At 52.2% G+C, this 20,786-nt stretch overlaps 2 protein-coding genes and 3 non-coding genes across 9 annotated transcripts in view; 4 read left to right on the top strand and 1 right to left on the bottom strand.

Annotated features, from left to right (window-relative positions):
* The first annotated feature begins 964 nt into the window (after window positions 1-964).
* On the top strand, window positions 965-4,347 carry LOC148654339 (uncharacterized). Of its 2 annotated transcripts, none has more exons than XR_015941340.1 (4): window positions 965-1,044; window positions 2,488-2,528; window positions 3,015-3,134; window positions 3,932-4,347. XR_015941340.1 is itself a non-coding variant. In XM_088646417.1 (4 exons), the coding sequence occupies exons 1-4, from the start codon at window positions 1,172-1,174 to the stop codon at window positions 4,078-4,080; spliced, it is 411 nt and encodes a 136-aa protein (XP_088502543.1). In that variant the 5' UTR covers window positions 1,157-1,171; the 3' UTR covers window positions 4,081-4,347. The 2 variants fall into 2 exon arrangements, 1 of the variants encoding a protein (XP_088502543.1); XM_088646417.1 differs by lacking the exon at window positions 965-1,044 and adding an exon at window positions 1,157-1,272.
* LOC148654342 (small nucleolar RNA SNORD88) lies at window positions 2,319-2,409 on the top strand. The gene has a single exon (XR_015941525.1). It is a non-coding gene; the product is annotated as a small nucleolar RNA SNORD88 (small nucleolar RNA).
* Window positions 2,701-2,790, top strand: LOC148654341 (small nucleolar RNA SNORD88). Its single transcript, XR_015941523.1, has one exon. It is a non-coding gene; the product is annotated as a small nucleolar RNA SNORD88 (small nucleolar RNA).
* On the top strand, window positions 3,256-3,345 carry LOC148654340 (small nucleolar RNA SNORD88). The gene has a single exon (XR_015941524.1). It is a non-coding gene; the product is annotated as a small nucleolar RNA SNORD88 (small nucleolar RNA).
* Window positions 4,348-5,846: 1,499 nt separating the features above from the next.
* Window positions 5,847-20,786, bottom strand: part of LOC148654338 (testicular acid phosphatase homolog) — a 31,268-nt gene continuing 16,328 nt past the window's right edge. Inside the window, exons 2-13 of one of the 4 annotated variants that reach the window (XM_088646355.1) lie at window positions 19,501-20,047; window positions 18,440-18,573; window positions 16,511-16,606; window positions 16,169-16,255; window positions 14,899-15,051; window positions 14,095-14,193; window positions 12,676-12,771; window positions 10,809-10,941; window positions 8,902-8,984; window positions 8,026-8,132; window positions 7,188-7,363; window positions 5,847-6,473 (exon numbers count right to left, since the gene is read on the bottom strand). In XM_088646355.1, coding sequence (XP_088502481.1) covers window positions 6,364-6,473; window positions 7,188-7,363; window positions 8,026-8,132; window positions 8,902-8,984; window positions 10,809-10,941; window positions 12,676-12,771; window positions 14,095-14,193; window positions 14,899-15,051; window positions 16,169-16,255; window positions 16,511-16,606; window positions 18,440-18,562 — 1,263 coding nt within the window. In that variant the 5' untranslated portion in view covers window positions 18,563-18,573; window positions 19,501-20,047 and the 3' untranslated portion in view covers window positions 5,847-6,363. The remainder of the gene's footprint in view (window positions 6,474-7,187; window positions 7,364-8,025; window positions 8,133-8,901; window positions 8,985-10,808; window positions 10,942-12,675; window positions 12,772-14,094; window positions 14,194-14,898; window positions 15,052-16,168; window positions 16,256-16,510; window positions 16,607-18,439; window positions 18,574-19,500; window positions 20,048-20,786) is intronic. The other 3 variants (XM_088646354.1, XM_088646356.1, XM_088646357.1) reach the window with 3 other exon arrangements.

Genomic DNA, 20,786 nt, shown 5'->3' with positions numbered 1-20,786 from the left:
CTGGAGTGTCCAGTCAGTGTGTCTGTATGAACCCCTCTCTCTCTCAGTGCAGTGTTAATGTACTGGAGTGTCCAGTCAGTGTGTCTGTATGAACGCCTCTCTCTCTCAGTGCAGTGTTAATGTACTGGAGTGTCCAGTCAGTGTTTCTGTATTAACCCCTCTCTCTCAGTGCAGTGTTCATGTACTGGAGTGTCCAGTCAGTGTGTCTGTATTAACCCCTCTCTCTCTCAGTGCAGTGTTAATGTACTGGAGTGTCCAGTCAGTGTTTCTGTATTAACCCCTCTCTCTCAGTGCAGTGTTCATGTACTGGAGTGTCCAGTCAGTGTGTCTGTATTAACCCCTCTCTCTCTCAGTGCAGTGTTAATGTACTGGGGTGTCCAGTCAGTGTGTCTGTATTAACCCCTCTCTCTCAGCGCAGTGTTAATGTACTGGAGTGTCCAGTCAGTGTGTCTGTATGAACCCCTCTCTCTCTCAGTGCAGTGTTCATGTACTGGAGTGTCCACTCAGTGTGTCTGTATTAACCCCTCTCTCTCTCAGTGCAGTGTTCATGTACTGGAGTGTCCAGTCAGTGTGTCTGTATTAACCCCTCTCTCTCTCAGTGCAGTGTTCATGTACTGGAGTGTCCAGTCAGTGTGTCTGTATTAACCCCTCTCTCTCTCTCAGCGCAGTGTTAATGTACTGGAGTGTCCAGTCAGTGTGTCTGTATTAACCCCTCTCTCTCTCAGTGCAGTGTTCATGTACTGGAGTGTCCAGTCAGTGTGTCTGTATTAACCCCCCTCTCTCTCAGTGCAGTATTAATGTCTGTATAAGAAATCTGCTCTTACACGATGTCGATAAAAGGTGTTTCTGTGTGCACTCGGTTTTGTTTTCTAACTGGTCGTGTGCGCACATCTTCCAGACATTACGGTAATGGCCTTCCATTTCAGTCAGGCGTTTTCGGTAGGCGACCCCGCCCTGCCCCTTCGCGGGGTCCTTGTGACGTGTCCATAAAGAGCGGCCATTGGGAGGGCGTCGGCCTGTTGCCCTGCTGGGCCCAGGAGGGAGGTGAGTGAGTCGGAGAGCTCTCGCTTGTTGTGTGTCTCGTACATTCGAGGGACGTGTTCTGTTCCCTCTGTGTCGGGGAAGGTTTTTACCCGCCGGTACCCGTGAACCGACAAGTATTCGCTCAGAGATGCTCATTTATAACTGCAGCTTCGCTTTAATCCGCGGCCACGCGTGTTCGGGTTTCCGGCGTGGCACCCCCCGGAGGTTCGCCTTGAAGGAACACGGAAGGTGTTGTAACCTAGAAGCCTCCATGTGTGATGAGGGTTGACGATCTAGTGTCTTTAAATTAAAGCAACTCTTCCCAATTAACTTAGAGGGGGCGTATAGTTTTAATTTAATAATCAAAGACTCTCGTAACTACTGCAGCAGCTATTGTTGGTAGAAAACGCGCGTCTTGCGTGTTAAAATCCGCCGTTCGTGGCCTTGTGCTCTAAGAGCGGGAGGCTGGCAGTAAATGAGCGAGTCCCCCGCAGACAGAGGGTCCGCGGCCGGCCTGGCACATGGCCGGTGCCACCTCGATTGTGGTCCCCGGGGCTTCGTGTGCGTGAGACTCGAGTTCCGCTTCCAGACGCCGTGTCTATCGGTGTTGGATCCGGCCGGAAAAATTATTTGGCTCTGGTGGGTTTTGGGGTCTCTCTAACGAGGTGCTTTTGACCAGACGTCGGCTCATCTCGGACTCGCTGTGAGAAAACGTGGGCCACTGTTTTTAAATGTTTCTCGCCGGTGTGAAAAATTTAACTGAAGGACCGGGGCTCTGTTGAGCCAGTTCCTGTCCTCATGAGCCCAGAGTCACACTGGCCTCTAACCCCTGACTGTGGGACTAGGGTCTCAGGGACTGAACTGAGCCGGTTCCTGTCCTCATGAGCCCAGAGTCACAGTGACCTCTAACCCCTAAGTGAAGACCCCCAGAGTCCCTGAAGGACTGAACTGAGCCAGTTCCTGTCCTCATGAGCCCAGAGCCACAGTGACCTCTAACCCCTGAGTGAAGACCCCCCCCCCCAGAGTTCCTGAAGGACTGGGGTCTCAGGGACTGAACTGAGCCAGTTACTGTCCTCATGAGCCCAGAGCCACAGTGACCTATAACCCCTGAGGGAAGACCCCCTGAAGGACTGAACTGAGCCAGTTCCTGTCCTCATGAGCCCAGAGTCTCAGGGCTCTGTCCTCTGTGCTGAAGAGCTTCATTACTGCTCCCGTTCTGGTTTGGGGTGCCTGTGGTCGTGCTGGGTTTGGAGCCGGTCTCTTTTGGTTTTTCCCCTCCGGCTGTGTGGGCGTGCCGTCTCCCGTGATGCTCTGCACTGGGCTCCGAGTCTCCGTGACGACCGAAGTGCAGCCCCGCCCCTGACAAGGCGGGGCCCTGAGGAGACGGACAGTGCCGGGAGCCAATGAGCTCCGTTCCCGCTGTGATGCGGGCAGTGTCTGATGCTCCTTCTCCTGTTTTCCCAGGTGTCCTGAATTGCCAACATGCAGAGCCCTAACGCAGAGGGGTGAGTCGTCTCAGATTAAAAACTCTCTTGTTTACCCTTGACCTCGACCTCTGCCCTTCAGGGGTCTGGGTTTTTTCCCTCATCGATCTTTAAAACCCTCGAGCTCCGTCCCTCGACTCCTGCAGCCCTCCCTCGAGGGGAGGAGTCGCCGAGGCAGGAAAGCGGCGGACTACGTCTCCCATGATGCCTTGCACTGGGCTCCGAGTCCCCCTGACGACCAGCGTGCGGCCCCGCCCCTGACAAGGCGGGGCCTGAGGAGACGGGCGGCGCCGGCTGCCCTGTGGTCCTAGTGTAGCGCCCTGAGCCGCCAGGTGCCTGTGGGGTTTTGGGGGTCTCTCAGAGGGGGAGCTGTAGCCCCCATTTCTCAATGGCTGTTGCCTTGCCGACCTGTGGGCTGCCCCGCTGGGGAGGCGGGGGTGCCGCTGTGCTGTATGGGGGTGTGAGAGACCCTTCGCTGACGGTCCCTGTCCCCCCCTGCTATCCCAGGCTGCAGGGGCGTCGCCGAGCTCCCGGCTGGGGGAGTCCTGGAGCACCGAGGGGTGACCCCGCTGCTGGATGACGCGCGTGAGCCCCCCTGGTTCGTCCACGCCTTCGTGGGTGCAGCTGGTGAGCCTCGGCGTTTTTTTTCCTTGTTGGAGGGGTGTTTTATCTGCCTGCAGTTTGGTCCTCCGGCCACTGGGGGGCCTCGTCCGTTGCCGCCGGCGGGCTGATCGCCGCCACCCGTCATGGTCTCCCATGATGCCTTGCACTGGGCTCCGAGTCACCGTGACGACCAGAGTGCGGCCCCGCCCCTGACAAGGCGGGGCCTGAGGAGACGGGCTGCGCGCGGTGGGGGGAGGGGTCTGAGCGGCGGTTCAGCGGGCCTGTCCTGTCCGCCCTTCTCCACAGGAGATTGGGGGTGTGGGGGTCTTGTGGGGTCTCTTATTCTAATTTTTACTTCAGAACTGGCCTATCTTGTATATGTGGGATATGCATCTAGTATTTCAGTGTAGGAAAGTTCTCAATATCCGAGGGACACTCCCTTCAGACTGAAGAGACTCAGTTCCCTCAGCCCCTCAGTGTGGGACACTCCCTTCAGACTGAAGAGACCCAGTTCCCTCAGCCCGTCAGTGTGGGACGCTCCCTTCAGACTGAAGAGACTCGGTTCCCTCAGCCCGTCAGTGTGGGACGCTCCCTTCAGACTGAAGAGACTCGGTTCCCTCGGCCCGTCAGGGTGGGACGCTCCCTTCAGACTGAAGAGACCCGGTTCCCTCGGCCCGTCAGTGTGGGACGCTCTCTTCAGACTAAAGAGACTCAGTTCCCTCGGCCCGTCAGTGTGGGACGCTCCCTTCAGACTGGAGAGACTCAGTTCCTCTCTCCGTGCCTGTGAATCCCGGGATACTGAAGGTGCTCTGTTCTTGCAGGCCGTGAGGACTCCTCGGCGGGATACCGAGACTCCTGTGCTCCAGAGGGGGAGGCGCTCGACTCCAGCGAGGTCACTCCGTGGGGGTGTCCTGTTGGGTCGTGGGGTGCGGCAGCAGGTAAGGAGCGGGTCCCCTCGTTGGCGGGTTGATCGTGGAGGAAGACTGTCCCGTCTTCCTCTCCGGGCCCCAGTCCCGCTCTCTGGCGGCTCTCCTGTCTCCCGCTGGACCACAGCGCCGGTGTCCCGGTGTGGACTGCGCCCTGGGGACCCCGAGTCTGTCCATCTGTGGGGGGGGGTTCCCTCCCTCTACCACAGGATCCGGGAGGAAGACTGCTGTGTGCTGAGGGGTTTGGGGGTGGGGGTGATGTTGTAACAGATGCAAGGACCCCGAAATAAATTGACCACTTTTCTAGAGGAGTGAAGCTGTTTTTATTCTGGACACGATGGCAGGATTGACCAGTGGTTTGGGACTGGGGGGGGTTGTGGTGTGAGATGGGGGAGATCTGGTTTGGGAGGGACAGGGTTGGCCCATGTCGGGGTGTACCTTCTGTGGTAGAGTGGGGTGCAGGCTAGTGGGGGGGGTACACAGCCTAAGACCGTTCCCAAGGGGGTCAGATTTGAGATTTGAAGGGCAGAGTTGTCAGGGGAGCTCTTGAGCAAGGGGACCCCAGGTCTGAGGAGAGAGAGAGGGGGGGCCCCTCCAGCCTGGGACTGCTCTCCTGCCCCCCTGTGGCCATGCCACGGAGCAGTGCTTGGTGCCCCAGAGCAGAGAGTCCCGGAGGGCGCTGACCCAGTGCAGGGGCATCCGATCCAGCTGGAGGCTCAGATTGGCTGAGGGGCGCCCCCTGCAGGTGGGTGGAGAGAGAGACGGGCTCCCGTCTCCCCTCGTGTTGCTGGAGCGGTGTTGTGCTGCTGGTGGGGGGGCCGTGCAGCCCGAGAGACGAGGAGGGGTGGGTGACCTGTGTGTGTGCGCAGGGGGGGTGACTGGGGTGTCTCTGCGTCGATGGGGCTTGAATCGGCAGCAGGGAAGACCCCCTCCTTTCCCCTGGGAGAGTGGCTGGCTGGGGATATTGGAGGGGGGCTGCTACTGTCCCCTTCAGGTACCTTATCTTATTATTGCCTGACACAGAAATTTGTCTGGGATGTAGAAAATGGACTAGAAATCGAGGCACGAGGTGGAAAAGGAAAGGGGAAGTCAGACAGCTGGGATAGACGCCCACAGCAGTGTCTCGCCTCGCTGGGCTCCAGCGTCCTTGTGCTGTGATGGAGACTATCTGTTTTGTCTCTGGTTTATGGCCCGCGGGCCGGTATGTTTGTCCCGTGATGAAACGCGCTCTCTCCCGCGCGGAGGGCTGGGGCTCAGGTCTGTGGGTAGCCACCTCTGCGGTAGGCAGAGCTCTCAGTGTGCTGGGGCTGGATAATGACGGGGTGTTGATCTTGTCCTCGGAAAGGAACAGGGAGGTGATGCAGCCTGCAAACACGCGACTCCCACGCTCTGGTCAAGGCCCGACTGGGAGGGACTGTTTTTCTCGGGCCAGCAGGTCCATCTGGCGCTCTGAGGTATTAACCCTTTGCCCCCTCACGATCTGGGCGTGGGCAGTGTGTTCCCTGGGCAGAGGGGAGTGTGTGTGTTAAGAGATCCTGAACAGTATCGCGAAAGGAGACATCTGCCTCTGTCCCTGCTGGAGTTTCCAAGTTCCTGTGTCCTGTTGGCTCTGCCCAGCCTTCCCATCATGCCCTTCACCGCTGATCGATGCCGTGTGCTACCCTAACCACGCAACGCCCAGCTCGGAGCCATTTCCTCCTCTCTGATCGAACCCCAGCCCGCCTCCCCCTGCTCTGTCTGTGCTCTGGACTCTGTACAGGCACTAGGCCAATTCACAGCGCATTAGAGAAAGAAGGGTTCAAACAGCCACTGGCGTTTTCTGTCCCCGCAAGGGGAGTCTTTAATTTGAAAAGGGGTTTAAAAATAACCTCCGTCCAGGAGCTACACAAGTACCAAGTGTTCAGTCACTGTTGGCAATCGGAGATATTCTTACAGGGTGGAAGATGGGGAACAGCTTTCAAATGAAATGAAACAAAATAAATAGGTATGGAAAAGTAAAACAAAAAAAAAGCAAACGCTGATCACATGATCAAGGGAAAAAAAACTACAAAGACCAAGACACTTTGCTCCTGAGCCAGGATCACTATGGGAGATGTAGTCTGATTTGTACTGATTGCCTAGAGGTAAGGACAGTTATGCCTCTGCCATAAAACCCAGATCCCATTTTCTTTTTGGAACAAAAACAAATATATTTATAAAAACACTGGTGCCACCATTCTCCAAATAAAACCTTAAATATAAAAAGAGTCATCGTTGAAGTTCCCCAGCACGTGGCTGTAGTACCACCTCTGGGCAGCTGGGGGGTGATGTGTCTTCCTCCCCCGCGTCTACTTCTGCACTGTGAAATAGTTCCCTCTTCTGTAGACGAGAAGGGCCAGCGTGCTCAACAACACCGCCGACAGGAAGCCAACAGCTACAGCCAGACCAACCACTACACCTGTGGAAGAGAGGTAAGATCAGGTCACTTTATCGACCATAGACAGTGTCTTGCATGAGGAATGTGTCTTCTCTCAGACCCCAGCTCGCTCTCCATGAGACACACACACAGGGAGAGAAGCTGGGGTCTGCGAAAAGACTTAATTCCTCATGCAAGAAACTGTATATGGTCGATAAAGTCAAGGAATCCTACTCCGTTGGGCCCCTGAACCAGGCCCTTCACCCCAGCTGCTCCAGGGGTGCTGTATAAATGGCCGACCCTGCGCTCTGACCCCCAGCTTCTCTCTCCCTGTCTGCGTCTCTCACGGAGAGCAAGCTGGTGTTTGTGAAAAGACAAACTCCTCATGCGAGACACTGTATCTGGCCAATAAAGTGATCTGATCTAATCCCTTCGTGACACTTTATTCTTGGACGGTGTCATTCCTCGTGACGTTCAGTTTATCGGCCGAGAGTCCTGTTTCTGCTGGATTCCCCAGCCTGCTTTGTCTCCAGCGACACAGGGCCGCCTCGCCTCAGGGGGAGGTGTGTGTGGCCTCGTTCTGAGTCACAGAACACGGCGATGTGCAGACCTGGACACCTCCTCTGTCCTGGGGTGGGCGTTGGAGGTTTTGCACGTTGGCACGGACCTTCGGCTATGACTGAGGCGTGAGACGCCCTCATCGGCCCAGGAATATAAAATACCGAACTGGACACGAGCTGCAGTTCGCCCGCTCACCTGAGGGGGGCGCCGTTTCCCTCAGGCCGCACTCCCCCTCCCAGTCCTCCGCGATGACGTCGCCGACCAGCTCGCTGAACCGGGTCAGGGGGCAGGGGGTGCCGCAGCCCGGGACCGGCGTGGCGAGGGGCTCTCGGGCCGAGTCGTTCCGATAGAACAGGCCCAGACTGTACGAGCTGCGAGAGAGAGAGAGAGAGAGAGAGAGATGGACGTTGGGCGCACAGGTGACCGTGACTGCCCCTTGGCACTGGGGTCCCTGGGTTCGGTTGCTGGGGCGCTGTCTGTGTGGAGTCTGCATGTTCTCCCTGGGTTTGAGTGGGGTTCCTCTGGGTGCTCCAGTTTCGGCCCACAGTCCCAACACAAGCTGGTGGGTTTTGGGGAAAATGGCCCGTGCGTGTGTCTGTCTGTGTGCGTGTGTCTCCTGCGATGGACTGGTGTCCTGTCCAGGGTGTGTGAGTGTGTGTGTCCTGTGATGGACTGGTGTCCTGTCCAGGGTGTGTGAGTGTGTCTCCTGTGATGGACTGGTGTCCCGTCCAGGGTGTGTGTGTCTGTCCTGTGATGGACTGGTGTCCTGTCCAGGGTGTGTGAATGTGTGTGTCCTGTGATGGACTGGTGTCCTGTCCAGGGTGTGTGAGTGTGTGTCCTGTGATGGACTGGTGTCCTGTCCAGGGTGTGTGAGTGTGTGTGTCCTGTGATGGACTGGTGTCCTGTCCAGGGTGTACCCCGCCTTGCTCCCTCACTCTAAAATACATCAGTGAATACACAGGGAGGGGAGGAGGGAGAGAGGCCACATGCACACAGACAGAGACCCAGCCTGATGAGCTGCAGGCTCACTGACCCGTCCTCCTCCTGGTAGAACTCAAAGAGCTGACAGGCAGCATAGGGAGGCAGCCTGCCGCTGTAGATATCAAGAGCTGCCTGGAGAGTGATGAGAGTGGAGTCGTGCTGGAGAGAGAGAGAGAGAGGGGTTAATACAGACACACTGACTGGACACTCCAGTACATTAACACTGCACTGAGAGAGAGAGGGGTTCATACAGACACACTGACTGGACACTCCAGTACATTAACACTGCACTGAGAGAGAGAGGGGTTCATACAGACACACTGACTGGACACTCCAGTACATTAACACTGCACTGAGAGAGAGAGGGGTTCATACAGACACACTGACTGGACACTCCAGTACATTAACACTGCACTGAGAGAGAGAGGGGTTCATACAGACACACTGACTGGACACTCCAGTACATTAACACTGCACTGAGAGAGAGAGGGGTTCATACAGACACACTGACTGGACACTCCAGTACATGAACACTGCACTGAGAGAGAGAGGGGTTCATACAGACACACTGACTGGACACTCCAGTACATGAACACTGCACTGAGAGAGAGAGAGAGGTTAATACAGACACACTGACTGGACACTCCAGTACATGAACACTGCACTGAGAGAGAGAGGGGGGTTAATACAGACACACTGACTGGACACTCCAGTACATGAACACTGCACTGAGAGAGAGGGGTTCATACAGACACACTGACTGGACACTCCAGTACATTAACACTGCACTGAGAGAGAGGTTAAGAAAATCTGAGGTATTTATAGCCATTTTAATTCTAACAGTATTAATATTAATGTGAGTATGGATCACCATACAATTCTTTGTGGATGTCAGTGGTTTAATTAATAATGATGGTGTTAGACTCACTGCAGAGTAAAGGATGAGTTTCAAGGGGCTGGCTCTCCTCACTGCACTCGTGAAGTTTCCCAGAATGGCATCCACCAGCACTCCTGAAATCAACACAGTCCTGCAAACTCACACACTCATGTACATTTAAACACCTGTCGTTAGCACACTGCCATTAACACTGTACTGAAAATTCACACACCTGAGAGGAACACACTGCCATTAACACAGTACTGAAAATTCACACACCTGTGAGGAACACACTGCCATTAACACAGTACTGAAAATTCACACACCTGTCAGTAACACACTGCCATTAACACAGTACTGAAAATTCACACACCTGTCAGTAACACACTGCCATTAACACAGTACTGAAAATTCACACACCTGTGAGGAACACACTGCCATTAACACAGTACTGAAAATTCACACACCTGTGAGGAACACACTGCCATTAACAGTACTGAAAATTCACACACTTGTCAGTAACACACTGCCATTAACACAGTACTGAAAATTCACACACCTGTGAGGAACACACTGCCATTAACGCAGTACTGAAAATTCACACACCTGAGAGGAACACACTGTCATTAACACTGTACTGAAAATTCAGACACCTGTCAGTAACACACTGCCATTAACACAGTACTGAAAATTCACACACCTGTGAGGAACACACTGCCATTAACGCAGTACTGAAAATTCACACACCTGAGAGGAACACACTGCCATTAACACAGTACTGAAAATTCACACACCTGAGAGGAACACACTGCCATTAACACTGTACTGAAAATTCACACACCTGTCAGTAACACACTGCCATTAACAGTACTGAAAATTCACACACCTGAGAGGAACACACTGCCATTAACACAGTACTGAAAATTCACACACCCATTTACACACCTGCAATTAGCACACTTATTAATTCACCACCAATTAAAACACTCATTAACTCACCAGCAATTAACATACTTTAACATATGCCTCCATTTACCATATTAATGAAATAATTTGCAATTAACATTCTCATTAATATCCATTAACACACCAGTAAGGGGAGACTCATCAATTTACCTGCATATAACACACATTAGCACACCTGTAATTACCTGCACCAACATAAGCACAACAGTAATTAATACTTTTATTTTCACAGTCACAAGGATCTGTTAATTAACACTCACATTTTCACGATAATAACTTCTTTAACAGACCACTAATTACTTATCACACCTGCCTTAGTGGCTAACAGACACATAGTAATTAACCCTTTAATTAACGTTCTCGTTGACACACTTGTGATAAAATAATTAACATTCTCATTAACGGCCTCACAACACAACACACTTGTGAGTGTCTATTAATTGGCATAATTCATAGACTAATTACAATTTGTGAATATCTCCAATCACCACACAGAATACTATGAATGCATCTACAATTCAAGACACCAAATCACAATGTCATTCACAAGTCATTTACACAACAAAACATTCACTATCAAGCTAATTAACACAGCAGTCGAGACTGAATTGACTTCGGTAGAATCCACCACTAACGAGCATGCTAATTAGCACAGCAATTAGCACACCTCATGTGCACATTACTAATAGTTAACACATTGATTATGATCATATATTACTTGATAGCTCACCCAGCATCCACTGACACTAATTCAGATATTGAGGCCTCCTAAAATTAATAAATGGAAGGCCCAGGCAGTAATTAGCTCTTATAGAGACTAATAACCAGTCAATCATTTATTACCTTTGGTGCTAATTAAAAGTAGTTCATTCTAATTAAGTGTGAAGTGATACCGAGCCCTGGCCAGTCTGTCTTCCAATCACATCTTGACACTAATTAAAAAAAGAGCTCAATTAAGGGTGAGTTACTAAGCGAGTGAGGTGATGAATTACCCCCCGCCAGACGGGCCTTGTCCTTCCTCTTGTGACTGACCACGCTGGAGACGACCTCGAAGGAAGCGATCTGCTCCAGGGTGTGGATCACTTCCTGGGTCGCCCAGGCGGGCAGAGAGAGGTTGTGGGTCCTCTGGGAGAGAGTGAGAGAGACCCCAGTCAGACCACAGCCCCGTTTGAGATAGTTCATCCACAGAGACAGTTTCCCCGATATCTGGAGCACAGGTGCGCCCCCAATAGCGACTGATCACTAAGACTGGAGGCAAACTGCACCCTGATAACGACTGATCACTAAGACTGGAGGCAAACTGCACCCCGATAACGACTGATCACTAAGACTGGAGGCAAACTGCACCCCGATAACGACTGATCACTAAGACTGCAGACAAATCATGCCCTAAATAACTACTGATCAACAAGACTGGAGGCAAGCTGCACCCCAAATAACTACTGATCACTAAGACTTGAGACAAACTATATCCTCATAACTACGGACCAATAAGACTGGAGACTAAAAACACCCCAAAAACTACTGATAAATAAGACTACAGACAAACAAAACCCCATTATCTACTAGTCAGTAAGACTGGAGACAAACCACACCCCGATAACGTCTGATCTGTTGGTCTGGAGACAAACCGCACCCCAGTAAACAATGTATCTAGAGGACTGGAGACACACTGCCTAAATAACTACTGCTCTATTAGACCGGAGACAAACCGCACCCCAGTAACTGCTGATCATCAGGAACGGCCACACTCACCTGCCCCGTGAAGGACACAAGCACAGCCCTTGGGCTGAAAGGAGTAAACAACAGCATCGCAGTGAGGCAGGACAACACCCCCCCCTCACTGGCCTGAAGACAGAGCTTCCATTCCAGCATGAGGCTCTTTCCCTGCGTGTTACTGACTGGACACAGGGCTGGAGAAGGAACAGAGCGCCCCCTGGCCACGCCCAGGCTCAGCGGGGGAGCTGCACGGCGGGAGTGGGACTGTTCTTTTCAGAGGTCTTAAGGTATCTCTTCTGCTCACAGTCGCAAAAATGATGCTGCCGTGAACATCATTAGTGAGCTTGCAGACACTGCTATAAAGTCTTCAGCTGAGACTGCAGACTGATAAACACAACTGCTGTTACCTCTGCTGCTGTGAGCACTATAACTGAGGTCAAAAATCACTAACAAACACCACCATTCTTTCACTATTACGACAGTGAACACTATTCCTGAGGTTAAAACTCACTAACACCACCATTCTTTCACTATTACGACAGTGAACACTGTTCCCTGAGGTTAAAACTCACTAACCATCACCACTATTCTTGCACTATTACGACGGTGAGCACTGTTCCTGAGGTTAAAACTCACTAACAAACACCACTGTTCTTGCACTATTACGACAGTGAGCACTGTTCCTGAGGTTAAAACTCACTAACAAACACCACTGTTCTTGCACTATTACGACGGTGAGCACTGTTCCTGAGGTTAAAACTCACTAACAAACACCACTGTTCTTGCACTAGTACGACGGTGAGCACTGTTCCTGAGGTTACAACGCACAAACAAACACCACTACTCTTGGACTAGTACGACAGTGAGCTCACTAGTTATTCCTTTCACTGAATATACAGACACCAATGGAGTTAGAGGGAAACTCCAGGAGAGGTCCAGCCCTGCTCTCCCCACATCCCTGCCACATCCCTCTTCCTGGTTGTGAGGTCCATTTTCACAAACGCACCCCCCCCCTCCCCCCACCCCCCGGTTCCCCTCGACCAGGCCCGTCGCCCCCCCGGTACAGCTCTCAGCTCGAATCGCGCCCCTCTCTCCACCTTAATCAGGGGTCCCCGAAACTGCTACTGGGAATAATGGTACCTGACAGAAGAGAGTGTCATAGACTCTCCACACCTTCCTGACAGCAAGCTTGTCCACAGGGTACCCCGTGTGGTTTGCCAGGTCCTGGATGAACCCCTGAAACACACACACACACACACAGAGAGAGAGAGAGGGGGCGGAGGGGGCAGTCAGCTCCAGGCGGCAGGGCACAGAGATCACGAAACAACAGGCTGCAGTTCCGCTCCTGAACACGGCTCAGAGGGGGGGCGCCACTGCCCTTCAGATCGGCTGGCTGTGACAACGAGGCGCACACCGGACGCGCCCGCTGAGTTATCGAGAGTTTCACTTCGCGGAGACAGAAAGACGGGCGGAGTGGGCGTCCTGTGAGGGGATCCGGCGCCCCCTGATTGATGTTCTGCGGGCAGTGAGGTTGCCAATGAGCAGCTCGTCTGCCCTGACCGTACAGGGCACAGGGAACTGCACTTGTTCAGGGACCGCGGCTGAAGTCGCATCTCTCTTTGCATCTGTTTTTGGGACAGTCAGGTCTGTCTGTGTCCAGTGTGTGTGTCCAGGCTGTGGTCACTGAGCCTGTCCTCTCTGGGCAGTCAGGTCTGCCTGTGTCCAGTGTGTGTGTCCAGGCTGTGGTCACTGAGCCTGTCCTCTCTGGACAGCCAGGTCTGCCTGTGTCCAGTGTGTGTATCCAGGCTGTGGTCACTGAGCCTGTCCTCTCTGGGCGGCCAGGTCTGCCTGTGTCCAGTGTGTGTGTCCAGGCTGTGGTCACTGAGCCTGTCCTCTCTGAGCGGCGAGGTCTGCCTGTGTCAAGTGTGTTTGTCCAGGCTATGGTCACTGAGCCTGTCCTCTCTGGACAGCCAGGTCTGCCTGTGTGCAGTGTGTGTGTCCAGGCTGTGGTCACTGAGCCTGTCCTCTCTGGGCGGCCAGGTCTGCCTGTGTCCAATGTGTGTGTGCCCAGGCTGTGGTCACTGAGCCTGTCCTCTCTGGACAGCCAGGTCTGTCTGTGTCCAGTGTGTGTGTCCAGGCTGTGGTCACTGAGCCTGTCCTCTCTGGACAATCAGGTATGTCTGTGTCCAGTGTGTGTGTCCAGGCTGTGGTCACTGAGCCTGTCCTCTCTGGACAGCCAGGTCTGTCTGTGTCCAGTGTGTGTGTCCAGGCTGTGGTCACTGAGCCTGTCCTCTCTGGACAATCAGGTCTGTCAGTGTCCAGGCTGTGGTCACTGAGCCTGTCCTCTCTGGACAATCACGTCTGTCTGTGTCCAGGCTGTGGTCACTGAGCCTGTCCTCTCTGGACAATCACGTCTGTCTGTGTCCAGGCTGTGGTCACTGAGCCTGTCCTCTCTGGGGTCCAGCCCATGCAGAGAAGTGTAAGAGGAGATACTGCAGTATATACTACAGATACTACACAGGGTGAAGACTTGGACACGAACACAGATGTTTGTCTGACCTTGTAGGTCTTCAGAATGCTCTGGTACTCTTCATTGCGAAACGTCTCCGCCATCAGCTCTCTGAACCGAGGACAGTGCTTACTGGGAGTCTTCAATAACTGAGAGAGAGAGAGAGAGAGGGGGGTTCATACAGACATATTGACTGGACACTCCAGTACATTAACACTGCACTGAGAGAGAGAGGGGTTAATACAGACACACTGACTGGACACTCCAGTACATGAACACTGCACTGAGAAAGAGAGGGGTTCATACAGACACACTGACTGGACACTCCAGTACATTAACACTGCACTGAGAGAGAGGGGTTAATACACACACACTGACTGGACACTCCAGTACATGAACACTGCACTGAGAGAGAGAGGGGTTCATACAGACACACTGACTGGACACTCCAGTACATTAACACTGCACTGAGAGAGAGAGGGGTTCATACAGACACTGACTGGACACTCCAGTACATTAACACTGCACTGAGAGAGAGAGGGGTTAATACAGACACACTGACTGGACACTCCAGTACATTAACACTGCACTGAGAGAGAGAGGGGTTCATACAGACACACTGACTGGACACTCCAGTACATGAACACTGCACTGAGAGAGAGGGGTTAATACAGACACTGACTGGACACTCCAGTACATGAACACTGCACTGAGAGAGAGAGGGGTTCATACAGACACACTGACTGGACACTCCAGTACATTAACACTGCACTGAGAGAGAGAGGGGTTCATACAGACACACTGACTGGACACTCCAGAGGGGTAATGAAGGAGTGATGCACACTGAGTCCTACCCTGTCTATGGATCTGGGGACACTGTGAACTGGAATGGGCTGCCACAGTAACTCCTCTGTGATCGGCGGAGGGTGTTTTGGGGGGAAGAGGCCAGCGAGGTTGGCCTGCGCACTCATCAGGGTCCTGTCGTAGTCTGTACTGCGGACGTAGATCTGAGAGAGAGAGAGGGGTTCATGCAGACACACGGCCTGCCTGGCTCAGGCTGTGTCTTGGGCTCATTAGCTTGTTTGTTAGAGCTCAAGGGTAATTAAACACCCTAGTGCTGAAGAGTACTGTGTGATTAGATACAGGCTGAGTCAGGGTGAAGGGGACAGGGTTACAGAGAGAGAGAGGGAGGGAGACAGGGTTATAGAGAGAGAGAAGGAGACAGGTTACAGAGGGAAGGAGACCGGGTTATAGAGAGAGAAGAAGGAGACAGGGTTATAGAGAGAGAGGGAGACAGGGTTATAGGGAGAGAGAAAGAGACAGGGTTATAGAGAGAGAAGGAGACAGGGTTATAGAGAGAGAAGGAGACAGGGTTATAGAGAGAGAAGAAGGAGACAGGGTTATAGAGAGAGAGGGAGACAGGGTTATAGAGAGAGAGGGAGACAGGGTTATAGAGAGAGAAGAAGGAGACAGGGTTATAGAGAGGGAAGAAGATGGTTATATAGCGAGAAGGAGACAGGTTACAGAGAGGAGACAGGGTTACAGAGAGATAGAATTTGCTTTGGCAACACTGATTGTACCCATCGGTCATGCTAATAAAGCACCTGGAATTGAACTGAACTGAACTGAGAAGGAGACAGGGTTATAGAGAGAGAGAGGGAGAAAGGGTTATAGAGAGAGAGGGAGACAGGGTTACAGAGAGAGAGGGAGACAGGGTTACAGAGAGAGAAGGAGACAGGTTACAGAGAGGGGGAGACAGGGTTATAGACAGAGGGCAGGGAGAGAGATTGAGCAGGAGGTGAGATGTAATTAGAGTTATAATTACTAGGTAAACGAGGAGGAGGGAGGAGGGAGGAGTGAGGAGAGTTTGAACTTTGTAATTACAGCGCAGACACCCAGGGCGAGAGGCGTCTCACCACCTCTGTCTCTCGGTGCTCAACAAATGCACCGCATGTAGAAAAGTAACAGTGCCTCTCTATGCAAAAAAAAACTGTACTACTCATTGAAACAGAGTGTGCCGCACAAATACAGCTCAGAACTCAAAGCGCAGCAGAAAACGAAGTCATTGCAAACAGGTTTTCTGCTGAAGTACGATAAGGAGGGCAGTAGCCGACTCTCACTCACCTCTTTGCTGTTGTAGTCTTCACTCAGAAAATGTGCGTACCGTTTCTTTAAGAATCTTCCCAGTTCATACTGCTGCCTCATCCCCAGCTGCACGCACACACAGAGAGGTCACCACTGAGCTGGTTTTGCCACAGAGACTACAGCTCCCAGAACCACCTTCATTGCCACTGTCTCCTGTGTGGCATGCTGGGAGGTGTAGTTTTCCCCCCAATGTGTTTATTTTGTTGCTTAGAAAGTGAGACCAGTACTTTGACACTGCAGTGATCACGATGGAGAAATTAATGTACATTCATATTAACAGTACAGACAAGTCAGTCACATAGACATTTGTACCAGAAGTACCTCAGTCAGCTGTCCATACCCCTGTGGCCAGGCAGTGTCTCTGTGAGGGTCCGTAGGGTACGATTCAATTGGAGATCGATCACCATGACGAAACACCTACAGACAGCCAGACACAGAGTGACTATCCCACAGTACAGTACAGACACACAGAGTGACTGTCCCACAGTCTAGTACAGACACACAGAGTGACTGTCCCACAGTACAGTACAGACACACAGAGTGACTGTCCCACAGTCTAGTACAGACACACAGAGTGACTGTCCCACAGTACAGTACAGACACACAGAGTGACTGTCCCACAGTCTAGTACAGACACACAGAGTGACTGTCCCACAGTCTAGTACAGACACACAGAGTGACTGTCCCACAGTACAGTATAGTACAGACACACAGAGTGACTGTCCCACAGTCTAGTACAGACACACAGAGTGACTGTCCCACAGTACAGTATAGTACAGACACACAGAGTGACTGTCCCACAGTACAGTCTAGTACAGACACACAGAGTGACTGTCCCACAGTACAGTCTAGTACAGACACACAGAGTGACTGTCCCACAGTCTAGTACAGACACACAGAGTGACTGTCCCACAGTACAGTATAGTACAGACACACAGAGTGACTGTCCCACAGTACAGTATAGTACAGACACACAGAGTGACTGTCCCACAGTCTAGTACAGACACACAGAGTGACTGTCCCACAGTACAGTCTAGTACAGACACACAGAGTGACTGTCCCACAGTACAGTCTAGTACAGACACACAGTGACTGTCCCACAGTCTAGTACAGACACACAGAGTGACTGTCCCACAGTCTAGTACAGACACACAGAGTGACTGTCCCACAGTACAGTATAGTACAGACACACAGAGTGACTGTCCCACAGTACAGTATAGTACAGACACACAGAGTGACTGTCCCACAGTCTAGTACAGACACACAGAGTGACTGTCCCACAGTACAGTATAGTACAGACACACAGAGTGACTGTCCCACAGTACAATATAGTACAGACACACAGAGTGACTGTCCCACAGTCTAGTACAGACACACAAAGTGACTGTCCCACAGTACAGTATAGTACAGACACACAGAGTGACTGTCCCACAGTCTAGTACAGACACACAGAGTGACTGTCCCACAGTACAGTATAGTACAGACACACAGAGTGACTGTCCCACAGTACAGTATAGTACAGACACACAGAGTGACTATCCCACAGTCTATACAGACACACAGAGTGACTGTCCCACAGTACAGTCTAGTACAGACACACAGAGTGACTGTCCCACAGTACAGTATAGTACAGACACACAGAGTGACTGTCCCACAGTACAATATAGTACAGACACACAGAGTGACTGTCCCACAGTCTAGTACAGACACACAAAGTGACTGTCCCACAGTACAGTATAGTACAGACACACAGAGTGACTGTCCCACAGTCTAGTACAGACACACAGAGTGACTGTCCCACAGTACAGTATAGTACAGACACACAGAGTGACTGTCCCACAGTACAGTATAGTACAGACACACAGAGTGACTATCCCACAGTCTATACAGACACACAGAGTGACTGTCCCACAGTCTAGTACAGACACACAGAGTGGCAGACAGTATTCCTGCAGCACAAGACTCCCAGCTGGGGGCTGAGCTCTAGGAGCGCGGGTTCGAGCCCTGGTCCCGTCACTAGCTGAAAGCAGGTGAGATTAGACAGGTTCTGAGCAGCACAGCGCCCCCTGTGGACTCCCAGAGGCTTGCAGGCTCTCAGTGCGATCACTGAGGACACGCCCCCTGCCGGTAGGGGGCGGCCCTTCCCGATGATGTGTTACAAGATGATTGGCTCACAGGTGGGCCGGTGTGTGTGTGTTTGTTTGTTTGTTTGTGTTTGACTGTCCTGCAGTGGATTGTGAAAACACTCACAGCTACGACAAATTTCAACATTCTTGTCTGGGAGGACTGACAGCCCAGCGTGAGGATGAGGAAGAGGATGAGGAAGAGTTGCCCAAACATTCTGTGTGTCTCTCGGTCTCGGAAGAGCCCCATGATGCTGAAACCTGGGAGAGCAGGAGACAGAGAAGAGAACAACAGGACTGGCAACACAGCCTGACTTCTCTTTTCTACTTTAGATATTTAATCCAATACTGAGAAAATACAGTACAGCTCACACTCACATGGTACAGACTCACACAGCACAGTACAGGCACACAGCACAGTACAGACTCACACAGCACAGTACAGACAAGTACAGATTCACAGTATAGACTGACAGTACAGGCACACAGCACAGTACAGACAAGTACAGATTCACAGTATAGACTCACAGTACAGACTCACACAGTACAGTACAGACAAGTACAGATTCACAGTATAGACTCACAGTACAGACTCACACAGTACAGTATAGACTCACACTCACATGGTACAGACTCACACAGTACAGTACAGGCACACAGGACAGCCCAGACTCACACAGAACAGTATAGACACAAGTACAGAGTAAAGCACAGACTCACATGGTATAGACTCACAGCACAGTACAGACTCACACACTACAGTATAGACACAAGTACCATGTGCCATAGACTCACATAGTACAGTACAAACTCATAGCACAGACTCACGCAGTACAGCAGACTCACACAGTATAGATTCACAGTATAGACTCACAGCACAGACACACAGTACAGAAGACTGTACATACTCACACACAGTACAGACTCACACACAGTAGACTCAGTCTAGACTTACACTACGCACAGTACAGCTCAGACTCACAGGGTACAGTATACAGTAGACACACATTACAGTACAGACTCACTGTACATACTCACACACAGTATAGACTCACAGCTCACACTATACAGTACAGACCGAAATCTTACTCATGGACACAGCAGAATTATATTTTGCGCCTCGGCCAACCCACCAGCGATCAACCAATAAACCGATCAACTCGAACAGTCACGCAGAGGGACTCTCACCTGCCCCTCAGCCCGGCCCGCCGAACCGAGCTCTGAACCCGGACCAGGCGAGGGAAACGGGTCGCTGGCGCCTCTTCAAGGCGGAAAAAGGCGAAACTTCGGCTGGGGACCAGAAGCTGGACCGGCTCCCCGCTGCTCAGAGCCCCCCGGGTCAGGCGGACATCACGCTGACCGAGTGGACTTGTTTCTTCTGTTTCGTGTCTCCGGTCCACAGCCAGCGGGCGCGACTCGTCCTCACGCGGGGGCTAAAACGCCAGCCGACACCCGTGGCGGGGGAGCCCGGGGTTCATTCCACGCGCGGGAGGCCGGAGGATGCAGGCGAGAGCGCTCGGACCCCGGTTCTGCTCCGGCTGTCCGCCCTCCGCCCGGGGTTATAAAGGTCCCGCCCGTCCCGCCCTTGACGGGTCCGCCATCGCGCTCCCGCGCCAATTAGCGAGCCCCCCCCCCCGCGGAAGAGGCGGAAAAAAAAAAGTCTTCTCGGGTTGGAAATTATATTTTGCGTTTCGAGGGCTCTGGAGGCAGGTAGTTATTTGGACGGGAAAATTACCTACCAGGGAATAACAGGATAAAACAAGATTAAAAAAAAAAAAACCCACAAAACGTGTGAAAACATGGGGGGGGAGGGAAGCCAGATCGCCTCTGGAAGTGAGGTTCCGTCTGAGCGAGGGAGAGGGTGTGACTCGGGTGTCTTAGGTCGGCCTGTCAGGCTCTGTGCGAGAGCTCTTGCCCGGATCCCCTGTGAGAGAGAAATGACCTGTCCCGATCTGCTCCTGTACTATCGTCTCAGTCATAGAGCACTCCAGCTCCCAGTCCAGTCAGTCCAGTCCAGCCTGGAGAGTCTCAGACTGCTCTGTCAGTGTCAGTGGAGTCTGATTCTAATCCCAGTTCAGAACTCATCCAGCTCCCAGTCCAGTCAGTCCAGTCCAGCCTGGAGAGTCTCAGACTGCTCTGTCAGTGTCAGTGGAGCCTGATTATAATCCCAGTTCATAACTAATCCATCTCCCAGTCCAGTCAGTCCAGTCCAGCCTGGAGAGTCTCAGACTGCTCTGTCAGTGTCAGTGGAGTCTGATTATAATCCCAGTGAAGAACTAGTCCAGCTCCCAGTCCAGTCAGTCCAGTCCAGCCTGGAGAGTCTCAGACTGCTCTGTCAGTGTCAGTGGAGTCTGATTGTAATCCCAGTTCATAACTCATCCAGCTCCCAGTCCAGTCAGTCCAGTCCAGCCTGGAGAGTCTCAGACTGTTCTGTCAGTGTCAGTGGAGTCTGATTATAATCCCAGTGAAGAACT

This window comes from Lepisosteus platostomus, chromosome 9 (genome assembly GCF_059453375.1).
Source record: "Lepisosteus platostomus isolate fLepPlt1 chromosome 9, fLepPlt1.hap1, whole genome shotgun sequence".
Lineage (NCBI taxonomy): Eukaryota > Metazoa > Chordata > Actinopteri > Semionotiformes > Lepisosteidae > Lepisosteus > Lepisosteus platostomus.
The sequence above is the reverse complement of the archived record's forward strand: the minus strand, read 5'-3'. Positions and strand labels throughout refer to the sequence as shown.